Raw genomic sequence first — 22,183 nt, 5'->3', positions numbered from 1 at the left:
AACGACCCATGGAGCGAACTCAAAGCCCCAAAAGTCGAGCTTAAACCTCTTCTTAAAGGATGATAACACCTGATTTTGACCACTTTTCACCATTGATTTCAAATGCTTTTTGAAAGGTTTTACTTAGTTTTAGGAATTTTTATTATGATTTCCATGTATTTGTAGTTTCAAGGCTCTTTTCAGGAAACTTAGGGAATATGATGGCAAAATGGAAGAAATCCACATTTTTAGCTCAGAGTCAGACCATCAGAAGTTCAGCCTCAAATGAAGACTTTCTCACCGTCCGATCCAGTTCAAATTTAATTACAATCAATAGGAGACAACCAGCTTTCTATAGCACTTTACATCACAAAGATCCAACGGTGCAATCAAACGATACATGAAGAACAAGTTGACCCAGTTCACCAGTCCCGGAAGACTCTCACCCGCGGCAAAAGCATGTTTTACCTGCCTTAGAAGACTCTCAGCCCCGGTGGACCTTAGGACGAGCCACAGGACCCAACATCAAAGCCCACTTCGCCATTTCTCTTCAGAGAAGCCTTAAATGAGACCTGGAAGACCTTAGGACCTATAAATACATTGTTTAGCAGCCCTAAACGGGTGTGTGCTCCTGTAATGAGATTTTGAGCCACCAACTTCTGTTTTTCTAGGGTTAGGCGATGGAGATGGGGATTCTTCCCCAAATCCATTGTTCTTCCTCCTTTTTATCTTATTAACTTTTCTGTTTCATTCTTTTGCATTCTTCTATGTCTTTTATCATTCATTGCATCATGTAGATTAGTCCCAGAGAGTCAAGTTGTTTGAAGATATCGACAAGCATATATATCGATTAGGATTTCTATTGTTCTTAGCCATATTCTGGATCTCATCTCTTCTAAGTTATTCGTAAAGCATGAGAGTAGATTCATTACGTATTCTCTGAGCCTAGGATCGATCAGAGCCACGAGAGTGCTGTATCAGATCATCCATACCTAGCTTCAGAAGAACATAGTCGCTATAGGAGTCGAAAGCTACCTATAGAGATGATGTGAGCAGACGAATTCAGTGTCCAATGCATGATCTTAAGTTTAGTATGAGAACGAGAGTTAATTGCTAGATCTAAGAGATTAGTTGATTAAGGTGACGACAGTTGGTTAATCATACATGTGTCTATTCTAGTTCAATGCAGATTCCCAGAAACAGATGAAGATAAATCGCCCGGAAGCGAGTTGGAAATGCCACCATGCATCAATTAGAGTAAACCGGTGAAGTCTAAATCGCCACCTATGAGTTTAACAGTCTTTAGTTTGAGTCGATATGCTTTAGATGTTCTTTTAACAATTCATCCTGCATTGCATCTCTTGTGAATATTAGATTAGATTTAGTTTAGGATCTTAACCAAAAACCCATATCTTTTATTGGTTTATGAGTTTGCTTATTTCCCAGTTTGTTGTTTCCTGCAGATTAGACATCCTCCCTGTGGATCGACACCTTAAGTCCTACAACGTACATCTGTGCATTTGCAGACACTAGGGTTTTATAAATTTAAAACTTTTGAAGGACCAATGGGCTTGTTAAAAAACAACCCTAGGCCCGCAAGCTCATCAAGTTTTTGGCACCGTTGCCGGGGAGGCATGAAGTCGCTGGAGGTCTAAACCTGGGAGGTTGAAGCCGCAGGCGACTATATATATGTCGAGTTTCTGCCAAAGCAACATAGGAAGTAAACCAAATTCATAAACACCCTAATTTTTTCTTTTTCTGCTTATTCTTTCTTCTGTTTGCCCTAGTTTCAGAAACCTTTGAAGCATGGATCATTCAAGGAGAAACCCTAACTCTGAGCGAAGGTCCTGCGACCTGTGTGAAGCTCCCTGCGCATGTGAATCACCCTCCAGATGTGATTTTGATCATCATCCGTGGAACCCTAATCCGAACCACCCACATGGAGACTCGCGACCTCCACACCACCGAGATGAGCCCTATTTGCCACACCTGGTGAACCCTCGATCATCTCATCCTCTTCCTCATCAGATTCTGCACCCACACGCTGAGGCTGATCGATTTAGGCTCCAACTGAATCGATTAGGAGCTATGCTGAATCAATACCTTGACTTTCAAGTTGTTACAGAAGCTACCCTGTACAAGAGGATCGATGACCTCACTCACCATGTGAAATCGCTAGAAGATCTACACTCTCAAGACATTGCAGCCCTAAAAAGGAAGATAGATGCTTTTGAGGAAGAGCAGCCAAGACAGAAGTATGGTATCCTTCAAGGATCCATCGATGCCAAGGCTGTTAAGCTAGAGATCAAGAAGTCCAATGCAATCGCTTCATGGTACAGAGGAAAGACAGATGGTGAACTTCAAGAGATTGAATTTCGCCTGAGCAAGCTTGAGCACAAGAGTATGGAAACCAGTTCTGACATCAAGCATCTTTCTAAGTGCCAAAGAGACACCAGCCTTGTTGTGAGGAAGATCTTTGAGAATCATGAGAAGGATTCTCTTGTTCATGGTCAGCAAAAAGAAGAAGGACCAACCAATTCTGATGCAGGAGATCCCAAAATGAATACCCAGAATAACCCTGAAAACATCCTGGAAAAGGAAGAAGGAGAAGCAGCTGAGCAGTCTTTAGAGTGCCTTACCGCGGCCACGAGGACTTCAGCCGCGGCCAAGGCCATACTCACCGCGGCTGCGAGAGTTTTACCCGCGGCCAGATCCTTCTCAGCCGCGGATCCGACGTCTCCACCCGCGGGGAACCACAATCCCACTCCAAGTCTGCATCACCGAGACCCTGAGGTACCTGAGGAGCATGACTCTTACATTCCATGCATGAAAATCACATAAGAAGAACCAGATGTCATAGATGTGGAGGATGAATCACCTAAGAGGATTGAAATGCCATACATAGATTCAATCATTGAGTTTGATGCTGCCAAGTTCTATTGTGATTCTTATTCTGCATTTGAGGCACCAGATCATCCACATGAAAGACCAGTCGAACTCTGCACAAAGTTCAAGAAAAAGGTCAATTTCTTATCTCTTGTGACATTAGAGGTGAAAGATTCCTCAATATTCTTTGTGATTCTGGAGCTTGCATTAACATGATGTCCAAAGCAACTGCTTTGAGACTTGGCATTAAGCACATCTTAAGTACCAAGATAAAGATTAGCTTAGCAGATGATTCAAGTGCAACACCAAGAGGGATAGCCACAGACATTCCTCTAAGGATTGGAGATTGCATTGCACCTGTCGATTTATACATAGTGAAGACCAGAGATGACTCTTATCCAGTTTTTCTTGGATGGCCTTTCTTAGCAACTGTTGGAGCCATCATGGATTGGCCCAACAGGCAAGTTTCCTTTGCCAATATCGACAAGGACATCTTCTATGAAGCTACACCACTTAAGAGCAAAAGAGGAGAGCAAATAGCTCAGGCATTTGAACCAGAAGAACTCTGGAGTGATGAAGAACCTGCAAGACAGAACAGGAGGATTTCGAAAAGGACTTGTCTTAGGACAAGATCCTATTTGAACTAAGTCTTTTTCTTTGCAAAGTCTACCTAAAGACTATAAACCAAAGCGCTTGATGGGAGGCAACCCATTTTAGGTACTTATTTGTTTTTGTTTAAGCCTTCTTTTTCTATTAAAAGTTTTTTTTTTCTTATTTTAGACAGGCCTTAGTATATGCTATTAAAAAAAAAAAAAGAAAATGAGCTGACTGCGGCCAAAGGAGGTTTGGCCGCAGCCAGCCTGAGTTTTACCGCGGCCGCGATGTCTTCAACCGCGGCCGGCGTGCGTCCTACCAAGGCCGGGATGCCTTTATCCGCGGCCAGCACATCCGGCCACTTCAATCCACCTTGGCCACTTCAATCCACCCTTGGCCACCTCCATCCATCCTTGGCCACATCCATTCCACCTTTGGCCACCTCCATTTCATCCTTGGCCACCACCACCTTGTTCAAATCAGTTTTGGATCCCTAGCATCCAAGTTTGATCAAGCATCACCACCACTACCACCTCACAATCCATCACCACCACCAGGTAAGTTTTCTTTTCCTTAAACTTTTTAAATCTTTCACATACTCTATTTCTTATCCTTGCCTATTTTATTTCACACTGGGGGCAGTGTGATTTAAGTCTGGGAGAGGATTTCATCCCTTTCTAACCACATTTTCTTGCATGAGCCTTTGCATTCTGCATTTTCTTTAAAATTTTTCAATTCTTTTTATTTTCGAAAACCTTTTCAAAGTCTTTGGAGTTTCAAAAAGTGTTTTCAAAGGTCAAAAACATTTTGAGGGAATAATGACAAAATAAAATGATGATAACCAACCTGTTTGCTTCTATATCAATCACTCATAAAAGCTCTTTCAAGGTTTAGTACTAGACTAGGCGGTAGCTAGAGTACTTACACTACTAAATCCCACCAGAAGACTTTTATTCATGAAGATCTTTTCTGCCAGGATATACTAGCTCATTTTACTTGGACTTAATCTTGACATCTAATTTTCTCATCATTGGTTTTAAGAAGGCATCATGATATACATCTAGGACATATTTTCCTTATTGATACCACTCTTTGTTGTCCTATATGGCCAGTTCATCTTTAGCTGGTACCACATCCTTAACCCAAACTTTCATGTTCAAACCTCATGCATTCTCTCTTAAGTTTATATCGACAGATATGTGCAAAAACGCCGGAGAGGAAAACAACATAGTTTTCAGTCACTCAAGAGAAATACTGAAAGAGACCAGAAGGGAAGTGTGCCAGAAATAGTGCCGAACTTCTCTCAAGAATTTCTTCTTTCTATAGCCGAAAAATTGTGGAGGTTCGATGTCAACAGCTAAGTAATTTGCTATGTGCCTAAACCATGGGGTGTCAAATCTACCACTACTATAAGGAATTGATTTCATGGGACCTTTCCCAACCTCTTTTGGAAACCAATACCTCTTAGTAGCGGTAGAAGCAGTTGCCAGCCCTACTAATGATGCGAAAGTGGTTGTAAAGATGTTCAAATCAATCATTTTCCCTCGCTTTTTGATAAGCGATGGAGGATCCCATTTCATCAACAGAGTTTTGGAAAATCTGCTCAAAAAGAATGGGGTCACGCATAAAGTTGCATCTACATATTACCCTCATACAAGTGGAAAGTGGAAATCTCTAACAGAGAGATTAAGTCGGATTTTGCAAAAGACAATGAACGTAAATCGCAAGGATTGGTCTGTAAACTCGACAATGCACTTTGAGCCTATCAGACAGCATACAAAACTCCTTTAGGGACCACACCGTTCAGTCTTGTTTACGGGAAAGCATGTAACCTCCCTGTAGATCTCGAGTACAAAGCACATTGGACTATTAAGGAAATGAACATGAATTTTAAGGCAGCTGGAGAAAGAAGAATGCTTCAAATTCACGAATTAGAAGAAATCTGACATAACGCCTATGAGAATTCCAGGATATACAAGGAGAAGACGAATGCATATCACGACAAAAAGATCATACATCGGTCTTTTGCTCTAAATGATAATGCATCGGTCTTTTGCTCTAAATGATAGGGTTCTTCTTTTCAATTCTTGCCTTAAGCTTTTTCAAGCTGTCCTAGATGGCCAGTTCATCTTCACCTGGTACCACACCTTTTACCCAAACCTTTATGTTCGAACCTTATGCATTCTCTCTTTAGTTTGTATCGACAGATATGTGCAAAAACACTAGGGAGGGGGGAACAACATGGTTTTCAGTCACTCAAGAGAAATACTAAAGGAATTTGGGCAAATGGAGTATCAATAATCTATCAAAGCATAATGGTGCGTCAAAAAGCTCAATCATAAAGGTAAATTTCGTGCCTCTTAGGAATGTACATCTAAAGGCGGTTTCCCCCATTTTTAAAAAAAAAATCGAAAAAATGAAAGAGTGAAAGAAAAGGAAACCAAAAGCCTAAAAGAGTCTAGGACGGTCAAAATTATTTGATACAAAGGCTACAAGTATTCATCTGAGGAGTAATGGTTTTGAAACCTGGACAAAAATCTAAGTCTGGGGGAGTTATGGAGAGCACCTGAAGGAAGGAGATCAAAAATCTTTAGGCAAGGAGAATGTGACTGGAAACTGTGGACTTCAACAACTCCATCCTCTCTTGCTGTTTTGCATAATATCATGTCTCTCCAGAAAAAGGTAACCCCAAACACTAAGAACCTCACCCCTAAACAGCCATTTTTGAATACCTAGCCTTGATTGCCTTACTAAATTCCCTTTTGATGAGAACCGCTTGAACCTTTAATGAATGTTAAGAGCTAGTTGACTGGAAGATGGGTCTAAGTGTGTAGATTTTTGCACAACGGATCAACGGACAAGTTAAGCCTATATGTTAGTGAGAATTTTCTAGACTATACGTGACATGAGCATAATGATTGATTTTAGTTTAGAAGCATGGTCACTGGGATACTGTTTAGTTCCTGCGTTCTTCAAACCTCTTTCCTAACTTTGATTTTTTTTTTGGGGCAAACAAAAGTTTAAGTCTGGGGAAGTTGATAACACCTGATTTTGACCAATTTTATGGATCATTTTCAATATCTTATGCAGGTGTTTTCACTCAGCTTTCAAGGTTTTTAAGTGATTTCCATGTTTTAGAGTTTCAAATGAGTTTTCAAGATATTTTGACAAAAGGAGTGCACTTGGAAGCAAAAAGCACAACTTTGGATAAATTCAGACCGTCAGAAGTTTGGAAATAAATGGAGGCCTTCCACCATCTGATCATCCCAAAATTTAAACACAAGATAGAGGAGACAACAAGTTTTCCAATGCAAGTGAAATCAAAGCAGTCCAACGGTTAGATCTCCAGATATGGTCGATACACTGAAGGCAAATCAACATAGTCAAAAGCTGACCCGCGGCCAAAACATCATCTACCGCGGGTGCGACATTATAGACCGCGGGGAGCCAATTTTCCAGCCTCAGAAGCCCATTTTAAAGCCCAAGTCATTCCCGTCATTATTCCTGCAAGCCCTAGGCGTTCCTGAAGACCCAAGACACTATATATACCTCTTTTAAATCATTTGGAAGGGTGTGCAACATTTTGACAAGAACCCTAGAGAGAGAGATCCTCGCCATGAAGAGGAGCCACCGAGAGGGGCACCATCGGCCCTCCTGCATCACTCTGTTCTTCATTTCCAACCTTTGTCTATTTTAATTCTCTGCAATTCTAAATACTTTTGTGATGTTAAACTCAACTATGTCTTAGTAGTTTCCTAGTTGGGTTTTTAAGGGATTTTTCAAAGGCAATTTCATGTCTTGATCTTATGCTTTGTTCGATTTAGGGTTTATAATCTTCTAGGAGTCCTTCTTTCATTCTTGTTCCCTATTTTGTTTCTGTTGCTAGCCACTTAGAAATTGATCTCAGTATTTGGAGCTACGAGAGTGTTGTATCGAATTACCAGACCTAGATGTGATCGAGCGAAGTCGCTATAGGAGACGAAAGCTACCTATAGAGAATCACAAGCGTGGACGAATTCTGTTTTTAATGCATGATCTTATTCGCGGCGTGAGAGCGAGAGTTAATTTCCGAGTTGAGTGATTTGTTGATTAGGGTGGCGAGAGTTGGCTATTCCTACACGCGCCTATTCGAGTTTGGCATCCTCACTAGATAATTACCTATATCGATTTTTTTGACTTTCGATCAGTTCATGAACCCCGGCGAAAACCCTTTAGACCCAGCGTTTAGTTCTTATTGTTTTACAACCTTTTTATTTCATTTGCATTTAGATTTAGTGACACCAAAACCAAAACCCCCATTTTACTTGTTCTACTAGTCTTAAGTTTTGATTGATTCGTAATGAAAGCTTAAAATCTCTGTGCCTAAGTACTACATCGTACATCTGTGCCTAAGTACTACATCATACATCTGTGCATTTGCAGATATTCAGGGTTATAAATTTAAAACGTGAAGCTAGAAGTAACCATTGATTCTCTTAGCATCAATACACCGGTTCCAATTCCCTTCAACTTTTTGTTTCTTCGTAAAATGCCTAAACTGGAAAATCTAGAATTCCTAATTGACTTAAACGATTCACCGCCTCCATTTCCCTCCTTTAAGCATTGTCGGAAAGTCTCTCGCCAAAAAATCTCTGGCTGATTCTTGAATTTTCAACCAGATATAATCTCCTCACGAGGCTGAAGACAGGCTTGAGGTGCAGTTTCTAAAATTAGAGCAGGTGAACCGCACTGAGTTTATTATTCCCCAAAGAGGTTAGCTGGGAGAGAAATGCAAGAATAACTACTTGTTAAAAAGTTCATGAGAGGATTGAAAATGGACATCTGTTACTGTTGCCGGTTTCTGAACTACGCCTTAGTGATTGATCTGGTCGAGAAAACAGTACTAATGAGAAGAGTATCAATGATTAAAACAAACTTCCAAGGAGTGCTCAAACTGTGTGCAAAATCTGTGCAAAATCTTTAAACATAAGATATCTCTATATTATTGTTTAAGGAGTCATTTATAAAAGAACTTTATTTTATAAATTATTACATATTCTATCATTACAACTAACAAAAGATCATTGAAATAGGAAAATGATATAATTATTTTTTAAATTTTTGAAAAAAATATAGAAACTATTTGTTTTCCATTAAAGAGGTTTCTATTATTTAGTTTCTTAATTATGTTTAACAATAATCAATCTATCTATATTCAAAGAAGAAAAAATATATTTGAAATATTGCTATACTTTTCACCATGATTTATCATAAATTATTTTAAATATATATATATATATATATATATCTATATAAAGTTGAAAAATGATATACTAATTTATAAAAAGTTAGACAAGTGAAATTATTTTTCAAAGAGCTTTCGTGTGGACTTACTACAAAAATCACTGTTATGAAATGTTGTGTATTAAAGTTAGAGCATCATTAACGCCGTATATAACAGCGTTTCTTATAGAAATATAATATTAAAAAAATTGGAATGGGTCTCGTTATTTTCAGATATGTTTCCTATTTGGGGACATTTGGAGACGTGTCTTCCCCTACTTGGCACGTTTTTATTTGCTAAAGATTTTGGGGAATTTTTTTTTTCCTTCTCTCTTTTTTCATTTCCCCGATCATTTCTCTTTCTTGACTTTTCGTCTCTTCTTCGACGAAATCGGCGACAACTCATTCCTTCCTTCTCCGACAGATTATCCGACAGGTCCGAGGTTCTCCGATGGTCGCCGACTTGCTTGGAAACGTGACAACCCTTGGTGACGACGCTGTAGATAAGCTTTCCAAACCCTAAACTCATCTCTCTTACTTGTTTTCTAGATCGTTAAACTGAGTTTTTTCCTTTTGTTTATACCATATTCGATGATTTTCTGGTTTAGGGTTAGATTTTGGTGACCTTCATCGTGTGTATTGCTCATTATTTTCGACGATTCATCCTTGATTTGGGAAGAAACCCTAATTTTGCAGAATTGGGGCTTTTGATTTTGATAAAATTTCTTTGATACTTTGGCATTTTTGGGGTTAATTTGCTTTGATCTGCATCTATTTGAATAAGAAATCGATTGAAAGTGGTGGTATTGGTTTAGGCTTTCATTGTTTCTGCTTGATCTTATATGTGGGTAAAGTAGCTTCACTCTTGGCTGCATATGTCTTCCATGGTTGAACAGATTACGGCCTTTTAACAGAAAATCGATTGATGCCATTCATATAACTGATCAATGCATTTGTGTGCGTGTGCATACATTCGTACGTATGCATCATGCATATCTCTTTTATCAACTTAATTGGTCCACATTGATGACTTGTTTTGTTATTGTTCACATTACGCTAGGTTGCATCATTTGTGCTCATTTCATTGAGCTTCTAAATGAAACCAAAGAGTTCTCTCTAATATTTTATTGCTTGTACTTATAAAGGAATCACATCATCTAATAAGCCAGTAGTTTTGTTAAGCCAAAACGGGAAGCTTGAACTTTTATCAATAATACAGATTCAACTATTGTTGAGTTTTTAGTGAGTTAAATTAAATAGTTTTTTTGCTACCTTATTAGTACAGCATTCTATATCTTTGTTTACCAAACGTTTTCTTGTGTTCTTTATAGGGGAATGCCGATCAGCTACATCAATAGCTCATCTTCCGTAGCAAGCTACAACAGTGGTTGTGCTCGGGCTGATGGGACTAATGGAATACCTGAGCAATGTTATTGTGGTCGTACCATTATAATTGAAGAGTCTACAGCTCCAGGGAGTCTCGGCAGGAAGTTCTACACTTGTCCTGCAATATTGGGTGAGGTAAGAATGTATTTCTTTCCTTTATGGGTATAGTTAGTATGTGATTCAGGGATTACATTTGTTTGTTTACATTCTCATTTTAAGGATAGTCCAGATCACATTTCCATATGGTGGGATGAAGCCATTGTAGAGCAGCTAAGCATTCTACAAATACGAATTGACCAGCAGACTTTAAGAATGGAAAGTTATAACAGAACAACACTTCTGCAGTAAAATGAGAATCGTCTGTATGCATTGGAAGATCACATTGACAGGGTCAATGAGAACATTGGAGAAATCAAGGGAATCCTAGTGGAGATGCAAAGCGAAGTGGTTCGGATGAAAGAGGCATTTGAGAATCGAGGTTCTGATGTCTCCTTATTCTGTTTTTAGTTATTTTTGCTGTTATCTCATGTGTCTTTATGCGTTGGGATGTAGATTAGATGTTAAGTCGATTGCTGTAACGTTTAAGTAGACGAGTTTTAGAAGAACACTTAAGTAATTTGACTGCCTTTCTTTGATGTTATGTTCTTATATGTTATGTTCTTATGAAAACTTAAGTACTTTGACTACTGAAATCTCATGTGTCTTTATGATGTTTTGATGTAATTTCTTTCATTGCTATGATATTAGTGGTTTATATATTGCAACATCTAGGTTTCCTTTGTGTTTTATGATCATATGCAGGCTGTGAGTTCGAGTGATAGGGAGTAGTACATTAATCAATGGTCTGATAAATCCTCAAGCAGATAAGTTGTTCTTCGTATGGTTTCCATGTTTTGGCTATTTGGGTTATTTATCTCTAACTTTATGTTTTTGTTTCTATGCAGTGTACGGTGATATTGGTTAGAGCTTTCCAAAGGTTATCTCGGGTGAAACAAATCACCATGCCTCATCCTATTAAACCGTAAGTTTTCGAATTCCTTCGTAATAGGTGTAATTACTGAATTACAATGAATACTGTAGCTCGTAGGTAGTAATAAATGTTTATTAGATATTGGTAATAAATTGCTTGTTAGAGAGGTGATGAATGCTTGGTTTGGTTTACGTCTTGTCTAGATGGTTAGATAGTGAGGATGATTTAATGTTCTTCAATGTTGTCATTAAAACAACATTAGATAGTGTTAATTCCTTTCATCTCTTTCTCTTTTCTCTTTCATTCATTTCATTGTTCTCGCATCTCTCTGTTCATTCGTTTCATCTCTTTTTCAATTCTCTTTCATTCGTTTCATCTTTGTCTCTTCTCTCTGTTCATTCTTCTCTTCTCATTTTCATCTCTCATTCATTCCTTTCTTCTCTTTCTTCTCCATCGATATGGATTCGTATCCATACTCTCAGCCGTCTAATTTTGTTGACCTCATGAATAATGGACTTCCATCTCTTGAGCAAGTACCCGTGTTTAGCACTCAATGTTTGCAAGCCTCAACCTTGGTGAAATGCTTGCTCAGCGCGGAGATAGAAGGACTTGGGCCCCCAACGAGGATGTGCTGCTCATCAGCGCTTGGCTTAACACAAGCAAAGACCATGTGGTGGCTAACGAGCAGAAATCAGGCGCGTTTTGGAAGAAGATTGCTGCATATTATGTAGCAAATCTGAAACCTTCAGAAAGTGCACCACGCAAGGCTGGGCAATGCAAGCAAAGGTGTCACAAGATCAACGATGTTGTCTGCAAGTTTTGCAGGGCATTGGAGACAGCAACGAGAGAGGAGACCAGTGGAATGAATGAGAACAATGTGATTAAGCTGGATTACGAAATCTACTTCAGTGATCAAAAGAAGAGGTTTAACTTGGAACACGCATGGAAGGAGTTGCGAAATGACCAGAAATGGTCTGAGCTTTCTACAACAAAAACGGATGCGAATTCTAAAAAAAGGACTGAGGAGGTTTCACTTTCACAGAGTTCGATAGTAGAGGAAATAAGGAGTGACGAGCAAGGTCAGGGTAGCAACCGGCCTCCTGGAGTGAAGGCTGCAAAAGCTAAGTGCAAGAAAATTATGGCTAAGAGAAAGGCACTCTGTGAGTTTGAGGGAATGTGGGCTATTAAGGAAAAGGAGATGGCCATCAAAGAAAGGCTGTCAAATATGGCTCTTATAGACAGCCTTATCGCCGAGATTGAACCATTGGCTCAGTATGAGGAAACCCTGAAGAAGAAGCTTATCCAACATTTGTTCTCTGATTAGGTCTAGGTTTAGTGTTTGGAGTTGTGTTGTTTTTGTATTTTTCGAATGTCTAGTGTCGTGTACTTGTGTTGTAAACCTTTTAACTATGTCTCGTGTAATTACTTATTTATTTAATGTTATGTCTCATGTCTTCTTTTATGGTCTTTTGGGTTTATTTGAAACTGTTCTTCGATTATTGAACATTGTTTTGAAAGTTTGAATCTTGTTTTTGTGACAACATTTGTTTTTTTTCTGTTTTAGGGAATATGTTTCAGTCGACGCAAACAAAACAAGCTGAGTCACAGCTGAGTTGGACTCCACAGAAAAGAACAATTCAGGACGAAATCACAAGATGAGTGGGAGTCATTTTAGACCACATTTGTTCTGCTTTGTGTCATGTAGCTTTATTTTTTTTAAACTCCATATTTATTCTTCTTTATTTTGACACCACACATAATGTACTATGTCGTGTAATGCATCGTCTATATATTGAGTAAACCAATTCCATTGTTCACGCAACAACGCTCCAACAAAGTTTTTTAGTTTACCTTCTCTCATTCTCCATCAAAGATTTTGGTTTTGATTACATCTTCCTTCTCTCATTCTCCATCAAAGTTTTTTTAATTTATTATCTTCCTTCTCTCCTTCTCCATCAATGTTTAATTAGTTTACATCTTCCTTCTAATATGGCTTCTTCTTCTAATAATACAAATGATGGATTTACTGATCAAAATTTTGATCAATATTTTGATCAACATTTCGATCAATATTTTGAGCAAACTTATCAGAATATGTTCATTGAGTATGGAGAGCATCAAGAGGCAAAAAAATCAAAGAAAAAAAGAGCTTATATCGAAAGAAATCGCGAAGAAGGGCACAATCGTTTATGGATGAACAAGTATTTGTTCGTGCATATTGTCGAAAAACTTTCCAATGAATTTCGATTCTTTCGACAAAAGAAAGATGCTCTGGGAAGACCTGGGCTCTCTGCTCTATAAAAGTGTACGACTGTTATTCGTCTCTTGGCATATGGTGGTGTAGCTGATACGGTAGATGAGTACCTCAGGCTCGGTGAGACAACTTCTCGTTCATGTTTGGAAAATTTTGTCGAAGCAATAATAAATTTGTTCGAAGATGAGTACCTAAGAAGACCTACAGCAGAAGATCTTCAATGCTTAATTTATGTTGGAGAACAATGCGGATTTTCCGGAATGATAGGAAGCATCGACTATATGCATTGGGAGTGGAAGAACTGTCAATACGCTTGGAAAGGGCAATATTCACGTGGTTCAGAAAAACCCACGATTGTTCTAGAGGTTGTAGCTTCATATGACCTCTGGATATGGCACGTTTTTTTTGGACCTCCAGGTACCTTAAATGATATAAATGTTATAGATCGCTCACCCGTGTTTGATGATATCTTACAAGGTCAAGCCCCGCAAGTGAATTTTTCTGTCAACGGAAGAGACTACAATTTGGCATACTATCTCACTGGTTGTATATATCTAAAATGGGCAACATTAATCCAATCTATTCCACTTTCACAAGTCACAAAAGCATCTTTATTTGCGGAACATTAGGAAGCTACCCGAAAAGATGTTGAGCTTGCTTTTGGAGTCTTGCAATCCCGATTTGCAATTGTTAAAAATCCGACTCTTTTCTGGGATAAATCTAAAATTGGAAAGATTATGAGAGCTTGTATCATACTTCACAATATCCGACGAACGAGATGCACGAACTCAGTTTGATTATTCAGAATTTCAACAAGGAGAAGGAACCGGAAGTTCACATATGGATCACTCGTATTCAACAAGTATGCCTACAAATGTTGGAAATATGCTGGGTGTTCGAACGAGAATTTGTTCTAAACAACAACACGACCAGTTACAGACAGATTTGAATAAGCATATATGGCAAAAATTTGGATATAATCAAGATAACAATTGAGTATTTATGGGAAATTGTATGTTTTACATGTTTTAATTTAAATTTTTGTACTTTGCTTTATTCAAATAAATCATTTTACATTTTAAAACATTATTCGTTAAGTTTGTTAAAAAAAAATTAAAAATCTAAAGACCCATTTGGGTCTCTAAAACAGAGGGTTTCTTCAACCAATTTCTAATTCCACTTTATGATTAAAAACTATTAAAAATTCGGAAAGAGACCCATATGGGTCTCTCTCATTGAGGATGCACTTATGTTTTAAAGGTTATATGTTCTTGTGAGTTAACTTGAATAATATCTAGTCTAGTGAAAAATAGGTTAAATAATTAAATTATTCCAATTTAACACTCCTGTCTATAATCATTAGTTATATATATTGTAAAATTCAGATAAAAGCAAATTTTCTAAAATTTCATAACAACTACTTTGTGCTATAACTATCACGGGTTAGGACATCTTACTTGGAGAATCATATATTTTATCAGTCGATTTTTTTAAAAAAGGATTTGCATTAATTTAAAGAAAAGAGAAAAACATTACTGCCCAACCCAAACAGAGCCAATGACCCTGGTTATAAATCGGATCTACTGTTGCCTCTGCAGGGATGCCTAGACGTGAAAGGTTCCTCTCAACCAAGAAAGAATGAAGGCTTCCAAAAGGAGTCCAATTATCCCAGCAAAACCGACAGGTTTTTCCATTCTGAACTCGCATCTTAATAAGGTTAAAAGCATCATCTTTTACCTTTAGTAATTTGTTTCCCAACCAAGAGAAATCACGTTTTCGCTGCAGAATCCAATAATTGTGGAGGCATCTTTGAAGCAATTCCTCTTTATACCCTTGATCAAATTCCTCTTTATCAGTCGATTTTGGTCCCAAAAAGGGTCCGGTATTACTAACTATGGAATATAGCGATAGTACATTCGATACCCACAAACCAAAAAACTAATCCTAGAAGTAATCAGATCAGTCATATATTAAAAACCTTTGTAGGTCACCAACCAACTAGTCTCCACCCAGTACCATGCCTTACGTTTTGGGAGTTATGCATTAACCTAAGGCCACCAAAAAAAATTTAAAAAAAATTAGGGCCACAATTTTCTTAACTAGGTTAATGTCTATATAGGTAATGAGGTAAACACAATGAACCAATAGAAAAAAAAACACCATTGATGAAAAAAAAATGTTTATCCCACATCAAATTCTAAAAGAGGATGCATATATAATTTCTTTAATAAGTAGTAACATCATTAGGAATATTCTTGGACTTAAAAGCCTACGTTTAAAGTTTAAAAAATTGCTTGGGTTTGATCCGACCCACCAGTTTAACCACCGGTTAGCAGAATTTTAATTAGTTTCTTTTAGGATTTACCTGGGTATTTTAAAGTCTGGTTTTAGTAGCTAATCCAGACCGGATTGTCAGCTGATTCCCGGTTACACTTTACAAAGCCGTGTTATTTGTGGCTAGACTCATCAACATTGGCCAATACGTTACACTGCGTCTTCTTCATGTTGCCATCACATTTAAACTCGAGTATGTTTGAATTTGAGTTTAAAAAGGTTTGAATTGTGTTGCAAGCTTACTTTAGACATAGCATGATTGTCTTTTTCTATAAATTTCAGAAGATGCCTCTGGTGCTAACAAGAAAACACACTCCTAGATCGGTAAAAAGAGAACAGAAGAAAAAAGACGAGGAGTTCAAAAAATATCAGCAAGGTTCTCTGCTCAGGTTTGTGAAAAGAACTAAGATTGCTAGTGTTAAATCAGATGGAATCGAACATCCTCAAATTGTTGTTGATGGTGGGTCTGATGAAAATATGGCTGATTGCGAAGCTATGAATGAATTTGAAGATGAATTTGTGAATGAGAAAGAAGATGAGAATGCACAAGAAGATGAGAATGTAAAGGTAGCTGATGATGAAAATGTGAATGAGAAAAAAGATGATAACAATGCTGAATTTATGGAGTATCATGGAAATTTTGATTTTTATGATCCTTCAAATTGGGGGAAACTTGATCAACAATAGAGAGATTTTCTAGTTGAAAAGGACCTGGATCTGCACTCCTGATGATAGCCATCATGAACAAATGACCCTCATCATTCGAAGTGTTGATATTTCAGAAGATTCAGCCAAGGTAAAGGAGTTTTTTCTGACGGTTTTGAAAGTTGATGGCACACATGGAGAAGGACTTTTTCGTGATATTCAAGATGTGTTGGTTGTTCTTGATTTGAATATTGATGATGTTAGAGGACAAGGATATGATAACGGATCAAACATGAAAGAAAAAAATAAAAGGGTACAAAAAAGATTCATTGATGTCAATCCACGTGCGTTCTATACACCGTGTGGATGCCATAACCTCAATCTTGCATTTTGTGATATGGCAACCAATTCTACAAAAGCTATATCATTTTTTGGGATCATACAACATATTTATCGCTTGTTTTCATTTTCAACTAAGCGAGAGATAGTACTTGAGATATGGTCGGAGGACTGACAGTTAAATCTTTATCTAAAATTTGCTGGGTGAGTAATGTTGCACCCGTCAAGACAATAAGATTTCAAGCTCCAAAAATAAGAGATGTCTTAATTTATATAGAAGAAACTAGTGATGATCCAGATGCACACAGTGATGCTAAATGTCTTGCCACTAGTGAAACACATGGTATTGGAAGTTATGAATTCTTGTGGTCCATGGTTATATGGTATGATCTTTTATTTGCTGTTAGCTCCGTAACCAAGAATTTACAGTCCAAAGACATGAGTACTGATTGTACCATTGCTCAGTTGAATGGACTTGTTTCTTATTTCCAAAAGTTCAGAGATACGGGTTTGAGAGAGCAAAATCTGAAGCTATACTACTGGCTGAGTCTATGGACATTGAAGCTGTATTTCCTACAAAGGCAAAGCGTGTTATAAGAATAAAAAAACAATTTTGATAAAGATTCAGAGAGAGTTGATGAAACAGTGAATTTATCACCAGAAGAAAAGTTTAGAATTTCTTACTTCATTCAACTCATAGAAAAAGCTTTAATTCTCTTCACGTGAGATTGAACTATTTCAGAAGTATAAACAAATATTTGGTTTTTTATTTGATCTGAAAAAAATTGCAGGCGGCAAGTGAGGATAGGTTGATGATTTTTTTGTACCAATCTTAAAACCTATTTGAAGCATGGAAATCATTCAGATGTTGATGGGAATGGTTTATTTTTTGAACAAAAAGTTCTAAGAGAGATTTTGCCAAGAGACTACAAGATACCTATAGAAGTTTTTAACTTTTTGAAAATGTCAGAAGTATGTTCTGTTTAGGGGATTTTCAGTCCTCCACTGGGGGGCAAGTCTCCTGCAAAACAAAAAAGACGTCAGTGCTCGGAAAACACGACAGGGGTGTGGAAAACAGCTCAACAAAGACCGCAATATAGTTATTCGGAGAGTGGAAAAAAGTCGGAAAACTATGTGAAGGAAGATGGGCCGAGAATCCTTGAGAAAGGTAGGATCTACTCGGGTCTGAGAGTAAGAGTTGGAAACACCGTTGAGGAGAGATGAAGTAAAGAGAATTCAGTTAGATGAAGATCTTCATGGTTTAGGTAACGCCGTGGAGGAGAGATGAAGTAAGATGACCGAAAATATGTCCGGAGTTATGTAAAGTGCCTGAGCTTAATAACCACAAGTATCTAGAGAGATATTATGAGACTTAAAATGGCTAAGAGTGTCCATCCCTTCCTCGTTGGGAAGGGTAATGTATATACAGGGAATTACCCAGGTTAGTATACCGGGTTGATCCATGGATTGTGGATCTGGTGGATCGGCCCATGACTCGACTTGGCTGAACTCGAATCTTGTGATGGCGTCATGCCTCTGAAGGTGTCACCAACTTTTCTTGGCGTGTTCTGCTTGCAACGAGACTGTCTCTTCGTGCATCCCTTTCGTCTTCGGTGTACGAGTTGGGTCGGCGGCTCAGACGCGGTATGACTCTTTGCTGAATCTTTGCTTTTTCGCCTAGCTCCAGCGAAAAGTCACTTTCACCTGACACACGCAAAGAAACGCATTAAATGCCATTTTCGAGGGTTTGTAAGAGTATGGGCCATCAAATCAGACTAAGACATATTTCTATTGTCGAATGGAGGAAAATTTGAATAGTATTCCCGCTCAAATGAATTACTCTTACCTTGCCCGGATCTCTAGATAGTAGGACCAGACTGCCAGGGATGAAAGACTTGCTCTCAGGGTACCTGTGCGGGCACTCTTCTTTATATCTCGACCTTTCTGGATCGCTGAGCTTAGGTCTAGGACATAGAGAATGTGACATATCCTCTTCCTAACCACTCAGTTTCCGAGATCCTTGTTCTTGATAGTGTGGCATGCGCTGTCAGACACGCGGAATCCGTGAACAGGTGGTCTATCATGTCGGATCTCCTTAATCCAACTGGATTCTTGACCCGGTGCTATGAGCTTAGGCAGGCTCAATACTGATCCTAATTTGGCCCGGAGAGGGCTGTACCTGCAAAAAAGTCATATACACCATGTGCCAGCACATGATTCATGTACGATTAAACTTATCCCTAACACTACCCAAATTCTTGGATTATTTATTGGATTTTGTTAACAATTCTAGTTTCAGTTGTCTCTACAGAGCTTTTTGAAAGTTGAAATTGATAAAGTCGTACCTCAAATCAACTGTCTCAAAAATAAGTTGAAAGGGTTAGCTATTATATATATAGAAAAGGAATTAGTGAAACAACTCGATTACAACTCGATTACGTAAATTTGGTGAATAATTTTCTTAAAAAAAAGACCGAAAAATTATGCAATAGAATTTCTATAATTTCGATTATTATTATTACTTTTCTATACAGATATTTTTATACTATTTAAAGACCACATTTTTTTAGTTATTAGTTAGCTTAAAGCCACCACGGTATTAAGCACGGCCTGTCTCCACCCAAGGTTTTCTTGGATAACAAGAAACTAAAAGGTCAAAATTCCACCTCAATATCATATCTAAAAATCCAAAATAACGTTCACGAAACACAAATCCAGAAAAGAAAATTCCAGACCAGCCACTGCAACAGCTTCTCGAAAGATATTAGATCCATAATAAAAGAAAAAGAAACCGGATTTTTTAGGATGTCAAGATTTTTCTTTGTTCAATCTCGGGAAGAGTTTCTGTTCCTGAGCTTTCTTCTTTGCAAGGGCTTCTTCATCGAGGATTTGTATGGGAAACCATACAGGTAAAGTGATTGAATCGATGTTACGCACTCTCTCTAATATAGGTTTTGCTCTTAGGCTAGCATAATCAAAAGCTGTGCCCAAAGTGGCAAAAGCTAAAGAGTAGCGAACTGCACCACGGTGTCCTCCTGCAAACACGGTGAAGATCCTATAATGTTACCAAACTGAATAAACTATGCTCAAAAATCGCAATTCGGCAACATGAAATGGGATAATATAATTAGAATAGGTACTAAGTTGTGAGGCTTCCTAGGTCAGACTGTTTCAGACTAGAGAGTTGACTCAAAGATTTAGACGCCCAAATTCTTCAGAGTGTCATTAAGATTGGACTAGAAAGCAGACAAGACTGCGGCGAATACATCAATCAGATAACAAACCTTGAAGTCTTCCTAATAAAGCACCACTGAAAAGACCACCGATGGCTGAATTCATTAAATCGCCGTGTTCTGATTTCCTAGTTACTCTGACCAATTCACGAGCTCCTGTGAAACGATGAGGTCACTTAATATGACACACTCAGTTCGCCTAGAAGCAAACGGAAACAAACAAAACTAAGAAATTTTTCATAATCAATGTAGGAGGCATTCATTAGTTACCGCAGTAGTAACCAGCAACGATGGCGAAGTTAGTAGCATAAGTAACGGGTATATTCGGATGCGCTTTCCTATGTGTTTGATAGTAAACCAGCTCCTCCTCCTGTTACTCCTGCATTCGACATATCCAAAATCTCAGATCATTTTGATGCACTTTCCATCACTCTATTATCCTCAAAGTCCCCTAAGGAAATAGAAAATTCAAGCCAAGGCAGAACTTACTGTCCTCTAAAACCCTCAAACGATGATATAAAGCTGAGAGTCTAATCCAAAAATCTTAGATCACCATGATGCCAATAATCTTGCACTTTCCATCTTTCTACAGTCTCCAAATCGCTAAGCAATATTTATCAGGTGTTACTATCCTCGAAAAACCCTCAAAAGATAGCATCAAGCTGAGAGTCTAATCCCAAAATCTCAGATAATCCTGATGCTTAAATTTCTTGCAATTTTCATCACTCTATAATCTTCAAATCGCTAAGCAATATAAATCAGAAATTATTTACCTCTAAAACCCTCAAAAGATAGCATCAACCTGAGTCTAATCCCAAACTCTCAGATAATCCTGATGCTAAAATTTCTTGCAATTTCCATCACTCTGTAACTTCAAATCGGTAAGCAATATAAATCAGAACTTACTGTCCTCTAAAACCCTCAAAAGATAGCATCAAGCTGAGAGTCTAATCCTAAAATCTCAAATAATCCTGATGGAAAATTTCTTGCAACTTTCATCACACTATTACCCCCAAACTCTGAGAAATAGAAATCAGAAGTTACCGTCCTCTAAAACCCTCAAAAGATAGCGTAAAGCTGAGAATTCTTATCTATCGATCACAAGATTTTTGCCAGAAGAGAAATCTCAAACACAATTCTCTGCTTTCTTTTTTACTTTATGGGAAATGTCATTTCCCAACTATCGCCATTTTCGAAATATCTGAAGCAGCAAGGGTAACCGTACTCATATGATAACTGATCCTAGTGAATCATTTCATTCTCTTAGAACAAAGAGACAACGAAAAAATCCAGAGAAGAGTTGAAATGTTGAAACCTGCGAGAAGGGTTGGGATCAATAAACGCTCCGATAACGAAGGTGCCTGCTGGATCGGCGTCGCCGGAGGCTGAATGGCTTCTTCTGAGAGCTTTTTGGGATCATTCGATTCCATTTTTTCTTCTCAAATTTCGCGAGTCGAACTTCACAGTAAGCTGTTGTTAAGGGTGATTCGGATTGGTTGACCCCTAAAGAGAAACCGAACCCATACCCGAATTCGAAACCCGGGACTTGAGGACTTAGCTCGTACGATATTTGAAATTGTTTTTTTTGGTCATAATCTTTATAAATGTAACGAAATAGCCCTAAGTAGAATGTGTAATTAAATTTAAGCCTTCAATTACAACTTAAAAGGTTTGAACCATAAGATTTTGTTAAGTATGAGGACATTCACCCTCCTCTCCTCCATACTTACCATAGGAGGCCCAAACAAAGAGGGCCAGAGGCCCAATCGACTATATGGCAATGGTAGGACGTAGGCTACTGTCATTGGTCAATCTCTACAGTATTAACGAGAATAACAAAGGGTCAGTATCAAGAGCATGTGGCGTTGGTAGTTGCAGAGGGTACACAAAAGAGGTTGGCAAACCTCAAAAATTCGCTGCGTCAAGTTTCTCTTTCTTCTTCGTTAAAAAGGTAGCTCGGGATCAGTAGTTTTTATATTTGGATCATTTTGGTTGTGAAGGATGAGAGCATGATCCTTTAAGCATTCTAAAAAACTCTTGTATTTAATTTGGCAAATTAATACAAGGAAATTTCTATCTGTTCTTCGTTGATTTACAAATACTCCGTTTCTATTCTAATCTGTTCTTAACAGATTTCTAATAATTTGCAAATAATATAAATCTTTCTTCTTGATCCTTTTTTTTTATAACTTCTTTATATATATATATATATATATATATATATATATAATATATTAAGTGAAAATTCCTAAGACTAGCCTTTAAGGTTAATGTATTAACAAACTTAACCTAACATATTCA

The 22,183-nt window shown here is 37.9% G+C and overlaps 2 protein-coding genes and 1 pseudogene across 2 annotated transcripts; 2 read left to right on the top strand and 1 right to left on the bottom strand.

Annotated features, from left to right (window-relative positions):
- The first annotated feature begins 10,056 nt into the window (after nucleotides 1-10,056).
- On the top strand, nucleotides 10,057-11,071 carry LOC112082134 (uncharacterized protein At4g04775-like). Its single transcript, XM_024149234.1, has 4 exons — nucleotides 10,057-10,242; nucleotides 10,327-10,451; nucleotides 10,497-10,585; nucleotides 11,052-11,071. Exons 1-4 carry the CDS (start codon nucleotides 10,057-10,059, stop codon nucleotides 11,069-11,071), a joined length of 420 nt encoding a protein of 139 aa, XP_024005002.1.
- Nucleotides 11,072-11,630: 559 nt separating this feature from the next.
- LOC112082133 (glutathione S-transferase T3-like) lies at nucleotides 11,631-12,401 on the top strand. Its single transcript, XM_024149233.1, has one exon. The coding sequence runs from the start codon at nucleotides 11,631-11,633 to the stop codon at nucleotides 12,399-12,401; it is 771 nt and encodes a 256-aa protein (XP_024005001.1).
- Nucleotides 12,402-19,305: 6,904 nt separating this feature from the next.
- On the bottom strand, nucleotides 19,306-21,409 carry LOC18029979 (annotated as a pseudogene).
- Between the last annotated feature and the right edge of the window lie 774 nt (nucleotides 21,410-22,183).

This window comes from Eutrema salsugineum, unplaced genomic scaffold, assembly GCF_000478725.1.
Source record: "Eutrema salsugineum unplaced genomic scaffold, Eutsalg1_0 scaffold_1, whole genome shotgun sequence".
Taxonomy (NCBI): Eukaryota; Viridiplantae; Streptophyta; class Magnoliopsida; order Brassicales; family Brassicaceae; genus Eutrema; species Eutrema salsugineum.
Note: the sequence above shows the minus strand (reverse complement) of the source record. Positions and strands in the feature narration are given on the sequence as shown.

Coding starts and splice junctions, on each gene's coding strand:
- LOC112082134 (XM_024149234.1), top strand. CDS start 10,057: ATGCCGATCAGCTACATCAATAGCTCATCTTCCGTAGCAAGCTACAAC. Junction 10,243..10,326: donor GTCCTGCAATATTGGGTGAG/GTAAGAATGTAT, acceptor TCTCATTTTAAG/GATAGTCCAGATCACATTTC. Junction 10,452..10,496: donor AACAGAACAACACTTCTGCA/GTAAAATGAGAA, acceptor TCACATTGACAG/GGTCAATGAGAACATTGGAG.
- LOC112082133 (XM_024149233.1), top strand. CDS start 11,631: ATGTTTGCAAGCCTCAACCTTGGTGAAATGCTTGCTCAGCGCGGAGAT.